This window comes from Rhinolophus sinicus, linkage group LG17, assembly GCF_036562045.2.
Source record: "Rhinolophus sinicus isolate RSC01 linkage group LG17, ASM3656204v1, whole genome shotgun sequence".
NCBI lineage: Eukaryota > Metazoa > Chordata > Mammalia > Chiroptera > Rhinolophidae > Rhinolophus > Rhinolophus sinicus.
In genome coordinates this window covers 8,859,252-8,880,988 of record NC_133766.1, presented here as the reverse complement: position 1 = coordinate 8,880,988, position 21,737 = coordinate 8,859,252, and the positions used below count along the sequence as shown (strand labels likewise).

Sequence of the window (21,737 nt, the reverse complement as noted above, 5' to 3'; positions counted from 1 at the left end):
CCAAAGCCTTTAGACCATAATCTCCTAAATTCATTCCTACTTCAAATTTGCTGTTTTTCCTTTATTCCATTTTTGATCATTCCTTCCAGGTCATTTGCTACCTGGGACTATTGTTTCCACCACAAAACAGAAACAGAATTCAGCAACTTGGGGATTAGCCTGCCCAACGCTTTCACCTTATGGAGGAGGAAACTAGATGCACAGCCATCAGGTGTCAATGCAGAAGCCACACAAATGGGTGGTAGGTAGAGGCTGTACTCTGACCAGATGTCTTGCAAAGACATTATGCTGTCTTTAAAGCTACCTGTCCCATGAAACATACTTCTTACATTGCCAGTGTGTGAATATTTGGTTACTGTTGCAACAGAGGTCTACCCAATTGTATAATATCTGGCAGATTATGTTTTCAGTTTTTCCATAGTGTACTTGTTCACATAGGAATTATGTGGTCGTTGAATCAATTATGGAGCATCGTTTATGTGCCCGGCATAAACCAGGCACTGAGATCTATGAAAACGACCAGGTTTTGGCCTGTCTTTAACTGGAAGTATTCTTGAGACTTGTTTAGGATTTCACATTGAATTAACAGTAACCATATAGTTTCAGTGTAAATGGTCCTGAAAGGGTGAGAAAATTGGTAAGAATTGAACCGTAGTAAGGTGTTGAATGCAGACATCAAAGCCTTTCCCTAGGCATTTAGGATTTCGCACGCACGGAGGACCTAAGAACCGCTCCTATATCGCCAAGTGGGATTTTAAAAGCCTCCCAAATTTGCTACAAAAATGCCAACAAAGGGTAATCTCGGGTAATCAGTTCCCTTTTACTCGTTTTATTTCCTCTCCAGCGGGCTCTACCTCCAGGAAGCCTGTGGAACGAAGGGACTCAGGCTCCCCGGGGTCCGTGCAGCGAGCCCTGCCGGTGGGCTGGCTCAGGGCACGGTCCTGGCTGCCACCAGCCTGAGACGAGTCATGCCCCGGGATGCCTCCCGGCCACTTTTCCGCTCTCCCCGGCACGTCGGGGGCGGGGCCAGCATTCTCCGCCCTTCCTGTCTGGGTCCGGCCACTGGCCTCTCACGACTCCCTAAGCGTGGCCATGGCGACGGCGGTTGGGGGACTTTGGGGACGGTGCTTCCCTCGGGTGTGGCTCTGCAGGTGCGAACCCGACTCTTCCCTGAGGCCGACAGGCAGCCACGGGGGTTGCCCCGAGTAACCCAATCCTTGTACCGTGTTGCAGGAGGGCCGGGCCGTGTGGCGGCCGCTACTACCGCGCAGCGCTGTGCACGGAGTTGAAGCAGCCCCTGGCCATTGAGGAGGTCGCCCCCCGCCCTGTCCGGCCTCACGAGGTAGGGTGAGCTTTCACTTTCCCCTTGAGGCCACCACACACAACAAACCGCAGGCTCCCTGGATCCCAAGAGCTCAGCTAGGGGGCGACCAGGCCACGGGAGCGCAACTTGGTCCTGGGCTAGAAGGGCCCCTTCTATAGCGTTCACAAAAAGGCCAAAAGGGCTAAAGAAAGATTATTCCTCAAAACACAAACGGAGGCCTCTTTCTGAAGGCCCAGAGCTGTTGCCTTAGAAACAGAGAATTCTGATTTTCACACGATTTTGCATAACCAACTGCAAGTTATTGATTTGCCACAGATACATGGACCCGGTCCTTTGCTTCCTCTTTGGTTGTCAGCATCTCATTTTCCACCCACTCTCCTCCCCCAAACCAGCCCAGCAACGTCCTGTATTTCCTTCAGAATATGTTCCTTGTGCCATCTTCTGGCATACCGCAGTGATTTGGGGTGGGGTTAGTGTAGGATTGTGGACATTTCCAGTAAAATGTGGAAGTCACTTGGGCCTTGTGGGTTGACCACTCTGGTGACACAATGTCATCTGACGTGGAGAATGACAACTTCTGACAAGGTGCCTCAGTGTCAGGGATGACTGGTGAGAGGGAGAAATGTGACTGCAGCCCTGAAGTGTCACCAACACAGACTGTGGCTAAAAGGATTATTTGGGTGAGCACATGATGGCAGCCAATCTGCTTCTTGGGACCCATGTGCTGAAAGAGGTTTATACTTGAATCATCCTTGAATCAAGGTGGAGTGGTTTGAGGTCATGTGTGTCCTGCACTTGTCAAATGTCAACAACTAATGTATCCTACGCACCATGGCTGAAGGCTGGGCTCCTTTGTTCTGTTCTTGGCCCAGACGCTGACTATGTAAGGAATTAGCTCATGAGAGCTGGGACTATGTGAGTTTACCCTCATTACATCCCCTTAATCTGGAATGGTGCCTGGCACATGGCAGATGCTTAAAGCATTGTTGAATGAATGCATTTTGTTGATAAAAATACCTTCTCACCAATATGGAAATGTACCTCTGTACTAAAATGGAAATTTAAACAAAACAAATGACGTGGACTCTTTCAGCCTTTATTTCCTCCTGTAATTCCTAGCTCTGTTTGAGATGAGTTAGTCTAGGACAGTAATGCTCTAACTTTAGCCTGCGTCAGAATCACCTGAGGCTTATTGAAACAGTTTGCTGAGCTTTGTCCCCAGAGTTTCTGATTTAGTAGGTCAGGGTGGGGCCTGAGAATTTGAGGTTCCCAAGTGACACGTGCTAGTGATCTGGGGACCACACTTTGAGAACCCCTGGCTTATAAGGTCTAGAGAAACTGCTGGCTACTCTGCTGCAGGCCAGCCTCAGCTCTACCACTGTCGTGAGACACAGAAGCTGGGGATCTAGGATCTAGGAGGTCACTCTACCTCCAAGAAGATTCCTGATTCCCTAAAACAGATAATCATGTTACCTTCCTGCTTAAAATCTTTTAATGGCTTCCCATTGTTTCCACTTTGAAGACTGAAATCCTCAATAAAGCCTACAAACCTTTGGAGGGTTTGGGCTCTGCACTCTAACTCCATCTGTTTCTTCTCTTTGTGGTCTGGGCCTGGTGGTTTTCCTTTTTGTCCCCACCACAGGGCCTTTGCACATGCCATTGCTATTGGCTGTGCTAGCCCCCCCCACCCCCAACTCATTTTGAATAGTTAACTCTTAGCTGTTCTTAGTTCAAGTGTTACTTTCTCAGGGATTTCTCCTGACCATCCCAAAAAGGTCAAATCCCCCTCATTATGTGCTTTCATAGTACCAAATATTTCTATCTTTAACATTTTGTGTAGGAGTTGTAATTTAATACATAAATTCTCATAGTTATTTGGTTACTGTCTGTCTTCTATACCATAGTTTTAGCTCCATGAAGGCAGGAATCTTATCCATTTTGCCACAAGATTGTACACTGACACTTAGTTCAGTACCTGGCATATAGTAGGTTTTCAGTAAATATTTTGGTCTAATTGAATGAACTTCGTCTCCACAAATATGTACTGCTCTACTCTATTTCTTTTGCAGGTCAGAGTTGATGTCCATTTCTGTGGAGTTAACTTTGCTGATATTTTGGTCTGCCGTGGTCAGTATCAGGAAAGGCCCCACCTTCCTTTCACACCTGGTGAGTATGAAGGGGCCATGTGACTGCTGCAGGAAAAGAAGATACAGTTTCCAGAACCATGTGCTTCATCTCAGACACTACTGGGTGGTGCTTGCCTGTTGTCGGTGATATCTCAGACATGTTAACCTCACCACTAATTAGCACTAGACGGTGAGCCCATGAAGGGAAATTTCTGTGACTGTCTTACCCTCATTATACTCCCCCCATCTTAGCATTGTAACTGTCTTATAGTAGATGCTCAATAAATACTTTAAAAATGAATAAATGAGCACACGAACGTTCACATGTCGTATGTTCACAAGAATTCTGATCCGAATCATCATTGGTCCTATTCATTCCCTTTTATTCTTCGAAATTGCCTATATTTTGTTTTTTCACTTAAGGATCACAACCATCTGTTTTCAGCTAAAACTCTCAGTCCTCACAAACACATTCCCAAAGAAACCTAATATCAAAGGATCAGAAAGATGAAAACAAGTTTATACATTTCTAGCAGCCCACTGTCTGATTTTCATTATGCCCAATCTGATGACATTTAGATTCTGAATGTGTGGACAAAGACTGATTTCTATTGTTGAAATTTATTGAAAGAGATGTAAGAATAGCTCAGCATGTATATGGTACATGTATATCCTATCTATATAGATGTGTACTATGGACACGGTAATTGTGAAATTGTTGCTATGTTTTGGCCTCCGGGTATTTGGTTGTATCTCAACAGTTGGAACCATTTCCCTGTTTGTATTTGCTGAAATGCTGGGTGGGGGGAGATGTCATATTCAATTCAGTTATTCCTCTGGCTGCTCAAGTGGGAAATGTATGATCATTGAATTCAGAAATTTCAGAGGTGGAAAAGGGCAGACAACGCCAGTTCATACATGTGAGCCAAGTACTATATAAATAAATATAGTTCATGTCCTTGAGGGGTCTCATCATCCAGAAGAGGAGACATGTCAAGAGATAAATGTAATATGATGAGCATTGTAATTGAGGTGCTGTAGGAGCCGAAGGCCTCAGTGATCAGGGTCAAAAGTATGTACTTGTATACCTGTGATTCCCTGTGCTTTTGCCCATTGTTGAAATTTTCATCTGTGTCCTGGTGAGAATGGGACTGCTATCTCTTTTAGGTTGTGGTCGTGAAATCTTAAATTAACTTTCTTGTGCTTTGGGTAAACACTGTCACCCTTCTTTCCTGGATGGAAAGGAACACTTAAACCCTCTCAGCTACAGAAAACTGGTAGGTGGGCTGTGGATCAGGATTTTCTCACCTCCGTGGTGCTGGGCTTTATAGATAACCTAATCTTGAAACAATATGTTTTAGGAATGGAGTTTTCTGGGACAGTATTGGAGACAGGCAAGGATGTCAGCACAGTGAAAGAGGTAAATTAGTTGAAATCTAGAGAATTGATGCATGTGGTTATGAGAAATGTGCTAACTTATTTGTAGCTAATGGTCTTGATTCTCCTGGTCTTTGCCAGTCAACACCAAAGGGAAACTGAGATAGAGGGGGAAGAAACAAATTCTGAATTGGGAGAAGGAAGCCAGTGCAAGTTCCTGGCTTCATTACACCTTTGATTACTAATAAAAGGCAGTGCCTTGATCTTTAGTTAGTGAGAAAATTCTCAGGTTGCAGCCTCCTGTGAAAGAAATTAACACTGGGATTCTAAATCATATCCAAATTCATATTCGAATTGATACCCCTATCGTTGTCCAAAATGTGCTCAGGTTGGCCTGGCAACCTGGTGGGGGTTTTGAGCAAATGACTAAATTATTTACTAAGCATTAACTCTGAGTAGATAATTAAGGCAAATCTGTGTCTTATGAAGTCCGAAAGATTTTCTTTCTTTTTTAGATTAATTCAGGAAGAGATAAATGGCAAGGCCATGTGTTTGAACCTGTCCTTAATGGTATTTTCTCTTCAGGGAGATGGAGTGATTGGTGTGAGTGACTTTAATAGTATGGCTGAAGAGTACATCGCTGACCAGAAGGTATCCCTTCCTCTCAATATTAATGCTTAGGGATTTTTTCCCTCCTTTCTTTTCTTTAATCCCACCTATCCCTCATTCTCCGTTCTCCTTCTTCCCTGCCTCGCTTTTTCTTTGTATTCATTTGGTCATATCTTGTTTCTCAGTCAAGCACTTCTTTCTTCCAACTGCTAAGCTCCATTTCTATATTGGCGTGACAATCCTTGCACAGAACTTTGTGTGGAGTGGTTTAATGTAGAAGCATTTTGTTTTCTAAGTCCTGGAGCAACTGACTGGCTGTCCAATTGGACCACAGTTAGGAAGTTTTGGTAGAAAAACTGGTTTGAGGCATTGAGCTGGATGTAATGGTTTCTCTCCACATGAAGCTTGTGAAAGAGAGCCCAGGGAATGGAGCCAGACTGCGTGGTCCAATCAGGTTGTGCAGAATGTGAATGGAGCCCCCTAGTGGAGAACAGTGCATAATTTTTCCCACAGCTTTATTGTGGTAAAATTTACCTAATATCCAATTCACCCATTATAGTGCAGTGGTCTGTGTTCCAGTCTCCGTAAATTGGTTCCTTCCTGAGCAGATGCAACCCTAGGATTTTTGAAGATTGATGCACCCAAATCTTGAACTTGGCCACAGCTTGCTTGGTCTTGACTTCTACTGGGCTTGGTTCCTGACATGTGTTTCCCTTTGCAAATCAGTCACTTAATTAAATCATAATATTTACTGAGCAGCCTTTATGAATAGGTACATGTGCTTAATCCCTAAGTCACTGCTATGTCTTTTCTAGGCACTGTGGCAGATTCCAGAAAGGGTCCCCCTCCGAGAAGCTGCTACCCTGCCTGTGTCCTATGGCACCGCGATTATGGCACTGGAGCATCGGGCATGTACCCAACCTGGGTAAGGACTGTGTAGACAACAGAAGGCTGGATAGGACCCTTCTCTGATATCAGAAGTGCCTGAGGTCTTGCCCCCTTGAGGTCCTTTCCCTTGGCTGACCTTTAGCTCATGTTTAGTCTATCTAAGTAAAGGCCAAAGGGACGCAGTGACTGGAGATGGGGGTCTGGTCACGGTGGGGATATCCTTTTATCTGAGAAGGAATGATCGACTGTGAACTTGGCCACTATGAGTTTCGGGAAATACCTCCCTCAAACTTGACCACTCTGGATATCACTTCCTACAGAACCTTAAAGTTTAGAGAATTCGTTTATTTAAACTCGCTTCCCTCTGATTTTAATGGAGGCCTGTAGTATTTGTTTCTCTGAAGCTTGGTTGGGTGGATCTCACTGAGGTATTTCAAACTCAGAAGTACCGAAGTTTCCCACTTTACCTGAAGTATACCTGATCTTTTCAGAGAGACTCAGCATTACCCCAGGGAGTTGGGTTTAGTTGAGAAGTGATTATTACGTGATCGCCTTCTCAAATTTGGCAGTGTGTAGTATGAATATGATTTTAGGACAGAATTTCTGAGTATAGCAAAGGACGGGTTGCCACTGGCATGAAGAAGAGGCTGCCTAGAGAGACTAAGGAATTTTTTTCCTGGGAAGTCTTCGAAATGACCTAATTAGCACTGATCTAGCCATCACCCAGCCCTAAAAACTGGAGAATGGATGTACGTAAAGGGTTGAATGAATTGGTTTCTAAGTTCTCTTCTTGCTTGAAAATGTCCTGGTTTTGAAATATTCATGAAATCATATTGCTGAATGATTTGTAGTTTCTGAAGTAACGTTCACCTCTCTCTGGCACAGAGAAACTGTTCTAGTGACGGCAGCAGCTGGAGCCACAGGCCTCGCAGTGATCGATGTGGCAACAAATGTCCTTCAGGCCAAGGTATTTGTATGTTAGATTCTGCACTTAAAAAATTGATACTTCCACCCATGGTTTTCAAACGTGGGATATACTCATTCATTTATTAAAAACCATGTGCAAGGCGCTGGGATTACAAAGTCCCTACAGTAGGGTGTTGACAAGTGTTTGCCTGTAGACAAACTAGTGAGTGGGCCCAGGAGTAAATAGCTCATCCTTCCAGTTACTGGAAACTGCCAAGGTCCAACTCACTCAACAGCCTCTGCCGCTGCTGTTGTTCCTTCTACCTGTAGGGCTCTGTACTTCAAATTTAAATTCAGATGCCACTTTTTAGGGAAGTATTCTTTGTCCCTCAGGAGATGTTGATCCCCTTCCCCTACTATTTGTATATGGCCTCGTAGCATCCCAGACTTCTCTTTTCATAGCACACACCTCAGTGTACGCTTAGTCATTTACTTGTGTCACTATTGGACTAATGGCTCCCTCCTAATGTACTGGAATCCCCATGAAGGCAGGGACAGTGTCTATTTGGTTCATTATTACCATGCCAGTACCTGGCATGATGCCTAGACCATGGCCAGCACTAATAACCATTTCTTGAATGAATGAACAATTGAAAGAAAGGCTGACGTCTCTACAGGGGCGTCTCTCTGAGGCTGTGGGTATCAGAGAAAGAGGGTTTCTTGGAGAAGGGGGTCATTTTAAGCTGACTTTTGGAAGGGCTGGTAGCAGCTGACTAAAGGAAGAGGGATGTGAAAGCCACATTTTAGTGGTGGGAGGATCGTGTAGTAAGATGGAGAATTGGGAACTAGCACGATGCGTTTGGGGAATTGTACATGGTACCTGTGGGGCAGAGGATGTGTGTGGGGAATGGTGGCAGATGACTCTGTGGAGGTGGGCAGAGATGAGTCCAGAAGGTGCTGGAGAATTCCAACATTTGTTGGAAGCCATTGAGGGTTTTAAGTAGGGAAATGACATGATCATCTTGGCATTTGCAAAGTTCATTCTGGTAGCAGCGGGGACGAGGGGTGGGGGCAGGTCAGGGGTAGTCAGAGGCAGGAGGGCGGATTCTTGGAGCAATCCAAGCGAGAGTTGGTGGTACCTGAACCAAGGCAGTGGAGGCGATTAATTGAGAGAGAACGAAAGTGGAAGGAAATAGAGAATTCAGTGACTGGAGAGCATCCTGATATTGTTGAAGGAACGAGGATTTTGACGTTAGCCTATCCTAGGTTCAGATTCCAGCTCTGCCTTTAGCTTAATCGCTGCAGTTTCCTCATTGGTAAAATAATGTTTTCCCTAGAGGGTCATGCGGATATTGAAATTACATGTACAATGCACCTGTTAGAGGGCGTGGCATGTCGGTAAGAATCTCTTAAAAAGGGATCTTGTTGTTATTAGACATTGAGTGAGAAGGCACAAACTAGGTTAATTTGTGGATTTGCCATTTGTTGAGATTGAGAACCCAGGATGGAATGGCGAGTTCAGTTTTGGATGTTGCAGAGTGTTAGATGCCCGTGGAGCACGCAGCTGGGGTCACCAGGAGATACAGGTTTGGAGATAATTGGGTTGATCTGGAATTTCTTCAGATGGCATCTCTCCTTCTCACCTTAAGTTCCTTTGGGAAGGACATGTGAGTTCTGAAAGCAATCTTAGATATTACCTGGAGGCTCCTCATGGAATCTTAACACATTTCATGTAAAAAGCAAGGGTTTTTAGCACTTCTTCGGCAGGAGACCAGAACTGGTCTCATTGTCTGGAACCACTGACTATTTAACATTTCTAGGAAGATAAAATTATGCCATTTGTTTTAAATAGTTACAGAAGGTTAAGTAGAGAGAAAAATTTACTTTAATTCAGATATTAAAATTAATCTAAGCTGCATTTTCTTCAGCAGCAATAATGGTTTTACCCCAAAGCAAACAAAAACAAAATGAAAATGATGTGATTATGCCACCAACTTGGAACAGGTCATTTCGATAACACCTTCCATTCACAACATTTTATATTGCTTTCAGAGTGCCTCCACAGCAATATCTAACCCTTGACCCTCTGAAAACCCCTGAGAGATGGGTAATGTACGTGTTTATCCTCCCTATTTCACAGATGAAGAAAGGAAGGCAGAGAGAGAGAGAGAGAGAGAGAGAGAGAGAGAGAGAGAGAAATTGATTCATGGCAGGTCTCACCAGATGGAGTGAGAATCCTGGGGTTGGAATCAGGAGCCTGACCCTAGTCAGGTGGTGCCCCTCGTGTCTCTGTGTACTCAGCCCTCCGTGACCTGGAGCTATCTGAGGGTTCCACTGGGGAGTATGTGAGGGTAGCTTTCAGTTTCAAATAATTAGGGGTGAGTTTGGAATTCTAAAGGCACAGGTGTTCTTGGGTGTTTGAACACAAGTTCTGAATGTCACCTTAGGGCTAAAGTGCTCTGGCTGATGGTAAGGCACTCCTAGGCAGTGCTTGAGTGTTTGAAACTTTTCTGGAGACTTCCATGCCCCAGAGCTCCTCATAGTACGGCCTGCAGCCATTGATGCCATCTTTGCCAGGCCTTAGGCATGGTTTTCTCCCAGCGTGATGGAGTGGAAAAGCACGGACTTTGAAGACAGGCCGTGTTGGGTTTGGATAGTTGTTCTACCACCTACTTCCCTCTATAGAACGGAAGTGATTATACCTCCCCATCGTGTTCTTATATGGTTTCAATAGAATCCATGATTGTATATGTGTAACAATAGAGTCAATTTATCTAACACTTTGTTTTCTAAATGTCTCATATACAGTTTTCCATTGAAGTCTTAAAATAAATCTTATGGATGAGGTAACTGAAGCTTAGGGAAGTTGGCAGGCAGTATAGAGCTTAAGGCCATGAACACTAGAGACGGGTCAGCCTGGGTTTGGATCCCCGTTCTGCCTGCCATTAGCTGTGTGACTTGGAACAGTTACTTACCGTTCTTTGCTTTGGTTTCTTTATCTCTAGAATGAGCATAATACTAGTGTGTATATCATGGACTATTAAGATGAAGTGAGTTATTAAAATATGTAAAGCATGCAGAATAGTGCCTGGTACAGAGTAAGTGCTATGTGTTTAGTTTTTTCTAATGTGCCTTAGGTAACACAGCTGGTTAGTAGCAGAGTCAGGATTTGAACTCGGCTCTGTCCAACTTAAAGATCTTTCCATTGAGTCATGTTCCAGTTTCTAGGAAGTCTTTGCTGGTCTTCTTGATCTGGGTTGGCTACCTCTTGTTTGCACTTCTGGAACCCTCTGTTCTTCCAGGGCTCTTGGAAATGTTCATCTGATGGCCGGTGGGACGTGGGGAGGCCAGCGTGACGTGGGGAGGCCAGCGTGACGGTGCTGTGTGTCGGGCCTGATGTGCTCGCTGGAGGCTGGTGCTAGGACGGCGGCATCACATTGGGTTCCTTCATTACTACCCTTTGGTTGCAGGTCGGAGGGTGGCGTGAGTCCCTCATGGTACATGTACTGGAAACTCAGAAGCTCTGTGTTCTTTATGCAGGTAATAGCTGCGGCCGGAAGTGATGAGAAGTGCAAGCTGGCGATGCAAAGGGGAGCGCAGTCCAGCGTGAACTACTGTCAGGGCAGCCTGAAGGAGGCAGTGAGAAAGCTGCTGGGCAGCGGCGGGGTGGACGTGGTCATTGACACCGTGGGAGGACGTGTCTTCCTGGAGGCTCTCCGCAGGTGCTTCAAGCCGTCTTTCCAGAGTGGCCCAGACCTGGGGCTCTGCGAACACCTTTCCAGACCTCTGTCTTCCTTCTGGCCTTGCGTTCCTTTTGTCTTTGCTGCTCACTTTTCCTGCAGGCCTTGGCATCAGCGAGAACAGCTGAGTGAGTGGGTGGAAAGAACTTGAAGCAGAGTGAAAAAGCAGGAAATGCTTAAATATAGCAAAAACAAAATATCCAGCTGGAAAATACCCAAGAAATGACTGCAGACTCTCTAGTTGGCAATATTAAATGCTTTAGAAATTAGACATGTGTGAAATTCAGCTGGGCCGGCCCCCATTAACTGCTTTACATACATGGTGTGGGTCATTCTTGGGGAGGTCATCGTCCGCATACTAGATGTACACCCTCTTTTGGTCTCACTGGTTTCTGAAGCAGCCAGCGGGGTAGGTGTCTCCTTGACTTATTTTTTAAAAAAATCACTGGAGAGTTGGTGCGACCATCATCTGTACACCAATTCTCATTCTGTTTTCAACCAGGGGAAAAATGGAGTAATGTGGGTTTCATTTCTCCTCTGTAATATGGGTTTCATTTCTCCGGCGCTCCTGGCAAGCGCAGTTTGTGGATTCTCACCATTTAAAGTAGAAGTCACAGAAGCAGAGAGAGCAGCTGGCCCACAGGTGGAACCTCGTTGGCACTGAGGTCCCCAAGCATCACTGCAATGTGCTTGGCACTGTGCTTAGAGAAGACGCAAAGGAAGGAGTGTTTGCCTAAGTGGAGAGACAGACAGAGCTGCTAGTATTCACCCTTCTCTTGTCTTCTGGGAAATAATGTTTTGACACAGCCTCTCATTTCCCTTCTAAAAGACGAAAAGCAAAAACCAAACAAACATAGGCATATTTTATGTCAAAGATGTTTACCAAGTTTATTTTTACAACTCATTACTCAGCGTGCATTGTATGGTTACTTCTCATAATGGGCTCCAGATGACATGCATGAATTTTTGTTGATTATTCAAAACTCTCCAGAGAAGCACATAAAGGAGCCCTCAGGTAAGTCTTTGTGTAAAGGAAATGATGCTTCCTTAAAGTGCCTATCTTCTCATTCCTGCTTCCTAAATTCAAAAGCGTCACGCTGATTTGTCTCTGAGTACAACACAGGGGATGACGTTTGTTTACACCCGGCTTCCTTCCACAGAGTAGTGGAGCAGTTAAATAGACTGTCTTGATTCTCAAGTGGGTCTGTTTATAAAACTGGCTACTTCCTTTGGCAGCCCCCTACTGTCTTGCTTATGGATTATATTTGTATTTTCCTATTGAGGAACCCAAAGTGATACAGGAGGGTTCACCCCTGCCAGTTTGTAAGGCCAAGGGGAGTTCCCAGCTGGAGGTTTAATGCATATTCCTTTAAAAAAAAATTGTGGTGAAAAAAACACATAAGCTAATAGTTATCATTTTGACCATTTGTACACGTAAAATTCAGTGGCATTAAATACGCTCACAATGTTGTGTAACCTTCCCCCCCAAAAGCTCTGTACCCATTAAACAATAAGTGCCCCTTTTCTGCCCCCCAACACCCAAATAACCTCTATTCTACGTTTTGTCTCTATGAATCTGTCTACTACATTGTTTCTTTTTTCATTCTACATATTTTACTGTGGTAAAAAAAGTACGTAACATAAAACTTGCTATATTGACCATTTTTAAGCGTACAGTGCCGTAGTGTTACGTATAGTCACATTGTCATGAAACAGATCCCCATAACTCTTCCATCCTGCAAATCTGAAATTCTGTACCCATTAAAACAACACCTCCCCAGTGCCCCCTCGCCCCAGTCCCTGGTAACCACCGTTCCACTTTCTGTTTCTCTGAATTTTACTGCTTTAGATAGAGACCTCAGATGAATAGAATCATATGGCATTTGCCTTTTTGTGACTGGCTTATTTCACTTAGCATAATGTCCTCAGAGTTCATCCATGTGGTAGCATGTGACAGAATGTCCTCCTCTTTGAAGGCTGAATCATCGTCCATTGTTAAGTACACACCACATTTTGTTCCTCTGTTCATCACTTGAGGGACCTTTGGGTGGCTTCCACCTCTTGGCTGTGGTGACTGCTGTGAGCATGGCTGTGCAAACATCTCTTCAAGACTCTGCTTTCAGTTCTTGTGGATATAGACCCAGAAGTGGGATTGCTGCATCGTATGTTAGCTCTGATTTTAATTTTTTGAGGAGCCTCCGTACTGTTTCCCACAGCGGGGGCACCAGTTTATAATCCCACCAATAGTGAATGGGGGTTCCAGTTTCTTTACAGCCTTCCCAACACTTGTTTTTTCTTTTCTTCTTTCTTTCTAAATAGTTGCCATCCTCAGGGGCATGAGTGTACATTGCTTTTACAATTTATTTTCCTTTTTTCCCACAGCCTGGCCTGGGAGGGCAGGATTGTGGTGGTTGGCTTTAGTGGAGGAACCGTTGCTTCTGTGCCAGCCAATCTTCTGCTCCTGAAGAATATCTCTGCCATGGGAGTGTACTGGGGCCGATACCGGGACCAGAACTTTCCTGTCTTCTCCAGGAGCCTGTCCTCTGCTCTTCAGTACTGTCAGCAAGGGCGCATCCAGCCACACATCGGAGCGGTTTTTAAGCTGGAGGAGGTGAGATGCTTTTAAAGAATGGGGTGCGGGTAGGGTCAATGTGATGTGGACAATCTGTGTCCAGCTTCCACCTGCTTTCTGTCTGGATGCGATAAATCCGCTTAGGGAATGAAAAGGTGCAAATGCAACATAGAATAACAGGGCCTCACCGGCGGCAGAGTCACAGAGTTTCTCCCCGATTTCAGGGGTGTAGGGCTGTAGGCCCAGGCCTCGTGAGCCACCTGGAAGCAGACTCGGCGAAGGTCCTGCAGGAGAGGGGTTGGGATGGTTCTCTTTGCATCACTGGTGTCTCACACAGAGGGACGCCTTGGTACTTTAGGAAATAATTTACCCATGTTGAAATGAACTCTGAACTCCACAACACACAAGTCTAAGAAGGAGGCACTTAACTTGACCTTTGATTTTAGAACACAGACACTTTTAAGTACAACCAGATGATCTGAAGCTGGAGTTCTGTGAACCAAACATTAAATCATGCCCGGCATCGTATGACTATAATTCACCCATTAGTTACTGTCGTTAATTTTGTTGGCTCTGCACTCCCTGTTTTCATTCCCCCACAGTTCCATTAATGTGGCTTAAACTTCCTCCAAAGTGTAATTGCAATATAGTTGTAAATGGGGATCTGTTAGGCATTCACTGTGGAGTCTTTTTCTTTTTCTTTGGCTTAATTTGTTTTAACGTTCAAAAAACTGTTTTGGTAACTAGTCAGCCATCGATGAAGGCGGTGTTTTGTTCATATGCAGATTAGCAGAGTCCAAGCTGTCAGTGCCAGACTTCATTGCTCACCAGTCTTCCATTTTTATGTTTTTTTCCTCTGATGAGGCATATTCAAAGCAGTTTACTTTCTTCCTCATCTTTTTGTTATGTCGGTCAAGAAGATAGTGTTCAGTGGTAAAAAAAAGAACTGGACTGGCCATCAGAAAATGGGTTGGATTTTAGTACCAGCTTTGCCCCCCTCTACTTGCACCTTTGTGGGAGTCCCCTCACCTTTCTTACCTTCAGTTAACAGGGCTCTCAGATCCAGGGGTACGGCAGTCTTATTGGCTTTCAGACTATGCTTCAGGAGCCACAGCGGGACCTGGGGGTGGGCAGCTGTAGACTTGAGCTTCCTGGGTTCTGGGACCGCATCTCTGCACTACGTTTTTACTGCACTATGTTCATTCTTTTAAGAAAAAATGTTTTGGCTTAATATCTTGAAAACCACCCATTTAGAGACTTTCTGGGTCTGCATCCAACTTGCGGCTTTTATCGTGTGGCTTGTAACCTGAGGTTTGCTTGACATGAAGCTCACGTGTACCTGTTGATAGAGGATAAGCACAGTAGTGGAAACACGTGCTGGTGTGAACTGTCCCTTCTGTCCATCTAGGTGTTCAGGCAAGGGGAAAAACCAGAAGTAGGTTGTTATCTTCACTGCCCACCTTGACAGTTCTCTCTCCTCTTAAACGGAAATTAACTACCTAGTTATTCACTTCCTGTCAGCCTCCCTCTGCCCTTCTCCTTTCCAATGAGGACGCTGCACGTGGGGTTTTTCTAGTTCTTTCTACTCTGCTGGCCTTCCTGCTAGCAACTGGCTCTCTGAGGCCATGCTCGCTAACAGTTTCAAGAATCTCGTTCCCACACTATCCACCAATTACGTTTTCTGTTTCTTTCAATATGCAAACTGTTTCGAGGAATAATAATAGTAACTCCCACACATTCGGTACTTACTATGGGTCAGTACTGTGCTAAGTACTTGACATGCATTTTCTCACTAATCTTCCTAACATTCCGTTGAGGTATGAACCATTTTTATCACATTTTACAAACGAAGAAATCTCACCTGCTCAATAATATGTGGAAAGCGACAGACCTAGAATCCAGTCCAGGTTGGTCTGATGCCAGAGTCTGGGATCCTTCTGACCATGTCAAACTCTCTCCTCAAACAAGCCAGGAAGTTGCTTCTTAGAAACTTTATTTCAGAGTCTGAAGTTTATCCATCCGTCAGAGAATTATCTCTGTGAAAGAACTACGGTATCTCATAGTTAAAACGATCAGGGATCTTGAATTTTCCTGAGTAGTACCAGAATTTATATATTTTGTTTGTTTAAACTGAAGATGATTAAATAGATATATAATTAATTTCACTTAATTTAAAACGTGAGTAATATATTTTCATGTAAATCAGTTAACATATTGGAAAAAAATATTCTCAGAACGTGCTTTGGGTTTAGAAAATGATCACTGTGTGTGTGTGTGTAATATATATATACATGTATATACATGTAAACATATGTATATATGTATGTGTATGTGTATATATGTGTATATGTATATATATGTATATATATGTATGTATACATATATATACATAACCAGAGAGATACTGGTGCCTCCCAGCTTGCATGTTTTCCTGAATGTGTGGATTTATAGCTGTGACCTTGCTAGGTGATACTAACATGACCACATACTTTGTACCCTTTGGACTAGGGTATGAACTTCCGTAGCACTCTGTGCTTCTCCTTTACCTGCTTAGAATTACTTGTTCGATGCCTGTCATTCCCACAGACCACACACTCCATGAAGAGAAGGCCAATATGCCATCTGCATGTCTGTGTCTCCAGGTTTCGGCGGGTACTCACTGTCTGTCGAATGACTCATTGAGAGTAGGGGCCGCTAGGCAGGGTTAGACCACCAGAGTTCAGAGCCTGGCCCCACCTGGCTGTTGGGCACATTGCTTACATCTTTGTGCCTTATTTCCTCATCTGCGATGCGAGCAGTAATAGGCTCTACCTAGTAGTGTGGTTATGAGGATTAAATAAGATAATACGTGTAAAAGCAGATAGTGAACGCTTAGTATTTTTTTAAGCAAAATCGACAGCTATTAAAGAGTTGAGCTTTCCAGTTCCCTTGAACTGTAATACTGCTGCAGTGTCATAGTAACACATTTCTGAGGGCAAGATTAGAGAGGCAAACTTTAGATTTTGAATGTTAACTAGAATTTATTGTTTTCTGATGGGTTACATCTGTGCCATGGTGGGTGGATCATGGCTTAGCCCCGTGATCTGTTTAGAGGATGATACTCTTTAGATGTGGGGAGTCTGTTTTCTGTAGGGAGCTGCCCACACGCGCCTCGGCCTGACACCACACTTAAACCTCGCGGATCTGAACTTGCTTATTATATGAAGTTCGGGTGAGACCACCACCTGACCTGATTGAATGGATAGAAATTGTTCAGTTGAAGTTTGCTGAGCGTATCTGTGGAATATTCCTAAAAATGAAGGTACTCTTTTAGTTTAGATGGTGTATTATTTTCACCGCACCGATCCAGACCCAGTTTCGCAGGTATGGGCCTCCCCATACCTGCCAGTCCCACGTGCCCCAGGCCTTGGCTGCTTGTCACACTTCTCCAGTGATGGCGCACGCAGTGGCCGTACAGCCCAGACCTTACCCCTGGGGGGCCCATCTCCTAACACTGCTGATTGTCTCATGCTTTCCGGGGCTGAAGGCTTATCGAGGCAAGGCCTCCATTTTTCTCATGAGGGGTGGGAGCTGCTGCAGCGTCTGTGCAGAGGTCTGATCTGAAGGACCTGTGGAAGATCTGTGACCCTGTGTCCAGACACTATGACACAACCCAGAAGTGTGGGGAGCTCACTCCATGGAGCAAGCCTGGACAAATGAAAGCCCAGAGATAGACTGCTGCCTTTGCTGCTCGCAATGGACTGTTCCGGTAGCAGTGGTTCCATCATGTGGTCTTTCTGCCGAGGCCCCACGTGAACAGCAACCAATGTGTGTCCCCATGAAACTATGAGTGGTTCAGTAACATACCTCGTAGTTCCTCTCCTCCTTCCTCAATTCACTTCCCTGTCCCCCCACCCTTGCCTCCCTGGATTGCAATGAAACCTTAGGGCACACATTCTGATTAGGGTCTATTTTCTAAGGAACCCAGGCTGATGCTTAACTTTGAAAATGTATTTATTTTTGTGTTTAATAATACATGGCTGGACTTTTTTTAAAAAGTCAGGTTTTTTGAGGTGTAATTTCCATATAGTAAAATTTGATCTGAGGTTTGACAAACCTGTATAGTCCTGTAACTACCCCACTACAATCAAGATGTAGAACGTTTCCATCACTCCGAAAAGTTCCCTTGTGCTCCTTGGGAATCAGGCCCCTTCTCCTACCCACAGCTCCTGGCTACCACTGATCTGTTTTCTCTCCCTATGATTTTGCTTTTTGAAGAATGTCATATATATATATAGATGGAATCATACAGTGTATAGCCTTCTGAGTCTGGCTTCTTTAACTTTGCATAAAGCTTCTGAGATGCATCCCTGTTTTAGCATATGTGAGTAGTTTGTTCTTTTTTTTTTGTTGAATAGCATTTCATTGTACGGATACACTGGTTTAAAGGATATTTGATAATTTTCAGTTTTTGGTGATTATAAGTAAATCTCCTATAACTGTCCACGTGCAAGTTTTGTATAGGCATACATTTTTATTTACTACTGGGATTTCTGGGTTATGTGTTAAGTGTATGTTTAATTTTTTAAAAAACTTATGTAGGCAGTTAATTGGCTTTATTTCCAGAGCAGGGTTGCCTCCCTACCCCCCGGTCTCCAGTGGTGGCTAGATAATATCATTAGATAGGAATGCCAGTTTAAAAGAAATCCATGTAGAATCCTAAAAATAATTGGCATAGATGTTCCTTAAGAAGGGACAGGCTTTACTATGTCAGCAGCTCGCTTTCTGTGCCTCAGTTACTGAGAAGCAATTCTGTTGCAGTCTCTTACAGCCCATCAGTTTGAAGAGAAGGCCACTGTCATTGCATTCCTACCAAAGTCCATACCATGTAGGTGTTCTGTGTGTGTGTGTGTGTGTGTGTGTGTGTGCACACGCTTATGTATTCTGGATGAGAAACTGAAGCTCCAGCGTTGTCTGTCTGAACATTTCAGGGTTTTGTTTGTACTGATTTTATGCTCTATGTTTCACTTTTAATAACCACCAAACTGTTTATCAAAAGTGGTTGTTATTTTGCATTATTTTGCATTCCCATCAACGGCGTAGGAGAGTTTTCGTTACTTTGCATCTGCCAGAATTTAGTATTGTCAGTTGCTTTGTTTAATTGTAGTTGTTCTAATCGGTGTGAAGTGGTATCTGATGGTAGGTTTAATTTCCAGTTCTCTAATGAATAATGATCTTGTATATCTTTTCATATGCATGTTTGCCATCTGTATCTTTTTCGGTGAAATGCATTGACTGACTTTTTTTTTTTTTTTTTGACTGACTTTTAAAAGAAGATTAAGATCAACTTATGACGAATATAAGTCAACTATGACAGTGTATCGGTAATGAAACGTTTTTACCTTTTAAAAACAATCCCACTCAGTCCCAGATATATTCATTCATTCATTCGCGAGTTTATTTTACTCATTAGACATTCACTGGGTACACTCTGTATACTAATCATAAAATGTAGACTTAAAGAATTTATTTTTTAGTTGGGAAGCTCTCAGGACAGTGCTATGATAGGGTGAAGACCTGGTTTCTAGAGCAAAGCATGAATCAGCATAATATACGAATATTTAGGGAAGTATAGGTTACTCAAATTATTCCTGCTTGATGAGCTAATTAAAAATTACAACAGCAGAACCTAAAGCAAAAGCAATATCCTCACCCTGCCCCCAAATTCCAGGTTGCAAGTCTCCAGAGACAAATTGAATGATGGCTTCATTCACTGCAATGCATAGAATCATTTCTGCGAACAGCCTCTATATTTGCCTGGGCATCAATGTGGAGATCGTCCTTCTCTGCGATGCAGCCTGTAAAATCCCAAAGGAGGAAAATGTCCCCAGGCATCTGAGTTAGCTATCCAAAGACTGGTCTAAAGCCCTGTACTTTACTTCTGAGTTTCTCATTAAGCCCCTTATCGCTCTCATTAAGCAACTAGTCCTTAATACCACAGCTTGTCTGTTTTCCCAGCCCAGAAAGAAACCACAGGGTGGGAAGGGACGGAACGGGGTTATTTTTAGAAGCAGCTGCAATCACAACAGAAGTGGCAGCTGGACATAGAGAAGTAGCAGAACATCTGAAAAACAGGCAGTCAACTAAAGGCTGTTCAAATGATGAGATTCCCAAGTCATGGAACAAAAAGGTTATGCTTTCCCTTCAATGTTACCCTTTAAAGAAGTCAGGTAAATATCTGCTACATTTTTATAAAGATTTATGTGAACAATGATTAAGAATAAGGTTTAGCACCTGCAGTGACAACTTTCTTTTTATGCTAACATTTATGTGCAGGAGATTCCTCCTTTCTCTAGGATGGCACGTGAAAAAAGTATCAATATCTCGAATTATGCTTGTTTTCCCAAATATTTTGTTGTTGCACTACGCCAGGTCCCTGTGAACAAGTAACTTCTAACTACAGGGAGAGTGACGCAGCTGTGAGTCACATGGAGATGTACCTTTGAGTGATTGACAGGGATGAGTGTTTCAGACATCCATCTTAGACCTCTTCCACCTCTGCTGAATGCATCTAAATTTGTGTAGATTGGGAAGCGCTGTGTAAGGCACAGAGCCCCAAAAGACAGATGTTTTTGACACCAGCAATTTCATAATATAGAGAGATAGCCACGATGGATTTGTTCTCCTGCTTATTTTTACTTATTAATTTTTTAAGTTTTTTTTTTTTTTGTGGGGGGGGAGGATTTCATGTGGAAAGGGTTGTGTAATCATAATCCTCATTTCAAAGCATATTTTCATCTTTCATGCAAGGCCCGTCTTTTGCTTTCATGTCTGCAAATTTATGGATGTCTGAATTTATTTACTCCCTTTATCCTCATTTCCCACTTGTGTTCCCCACAACTTTTCCTCCCCCGAGTCAGTCTCAAGTTACTTAAACTAAAGCATAGGGTTGTGCTGTAGACTTGACTCTGTGTCTGGATTTATCACGCGGTGCTGTCTTTCTAAGATCCACCTGCATTGTGGGTGCTGTATCCCATTCTTGGATTCTCACTGCTGCATAGTAGTCAGTGTACGTCCACCATAGTTTACAGATCCGTTCCCTGCGATACACTTCCATGTTGACTGGATTCCCTGCCACCATAATCAAGACACTGCCTTTTACATTTAGATGTAAGATCTATTTCGAGTTAATTTTTGTGAAGGATGTAAGGACAGTGTCTTGATTCATTTTCTTTTTGCATGTGGCTGTCCAGTTGTTCCAGCACTGTTTCTTGAAAAGACTGTTCCTCCTTCATTGAATTGCCTTTGCTCCTTTGTCAAAGATCAGTGGACGCCATTTGTGTGGGTCTATTTTGGGGTCTCTAATGTTCCATTGCTCTCTTTACCTGTTCTTTCACCAGTATCACACTGGCTTGATTGTTGTGGCTACTGTTTTGATTTGTGTTTCATAACTTGTCCTTCTAAAAACGAATTTGAGATAGATTGCAATTTCAGTTACACTGTAAACAGGACACTTTTAATTAAAAATGATAAAAATTGTAAAAAAAGGAATTCACTGATTCTTCTACTGATGGCTTCATTCTTTCAAAAGCTAGCTCACACAGAAGTACTACAATAGAGTATAGAAAGCCCTGAGGACTTTTTACCTGCTGTCATTTATTTGACAACATTGAAAATTATAGTTTAGACAGAGAAATTCTGAGGTAGGGTTATTCTTAAATATTGTTTTCCTTTGAGTTTGTGGCAATTCTTTAGTTAGTATTACATAGTTACCTATATACAGTTCGTTGAAAAGATATCCCAGTGCTTTAGCTATTTTAAAAGTGGAACCAACAACAAATGTATATATTTGAAATTTTATTTGTTTGTTGAAATTTGCGTGTATGCAAGCCTGACTACACTTTTTTGAGATTTCTTTTCTTTTCTTTCTTTCTTTCTTTTTTTTTTTTTTTTAGGTCAATGATGCCTTCCTTCATGTAACAGAGCGCAAATCCACGGGCAAAGTGCTTATCTCCCTCAAATAAATCCTCACCTCTGTCCAAATCCAGCATGACCAAATCCACACTCATCATCTTTCCAAAGACCCAATTTCCCTCCTGTGTTTGTAACGGTGTTACCACCTCCCATGGTAATGCAGGTTCAGAATTTTTTAGAGTCACCTTTGAATCTTTTTTCTTATTCCTCATAATAAATGTGATCATCTGTTTTATTGTCCA

General features: G+C 43.3%; 1 protein-coding gene across 1 annotated transcript; it reads left to right on the top strand.

Moving 5' to 3' along the window:
- Positions 1-963: 963 nt before the first annotated feature.
- LOC109446012 (quinone oxidoreductase-like protein 2) lies at positions 964-21,737 on the top strand. The gene is made up of 10 exons (XM_019729116.2): positions 964-1,151; positions 1,234-1,342; positions 3,394-3,490; positions 4,812-4,870; positions 5,413-5,478; positions 6,252-6,361; positions 7,210-7,291; positions 10,771-10,952; positions 13,353-13,581; positions 21,477-21,737. The coding sequence occupies exons 1-10, from the start codon at positions 979-981 to the stop codon at positions 21,543-21,545; spliced, it is 1,176 nt and encodes a 391-aa protein (XP_019584675.2). The 5' UTR covers positions 964-978; the 3' UTR covers positions 21,546-21,737.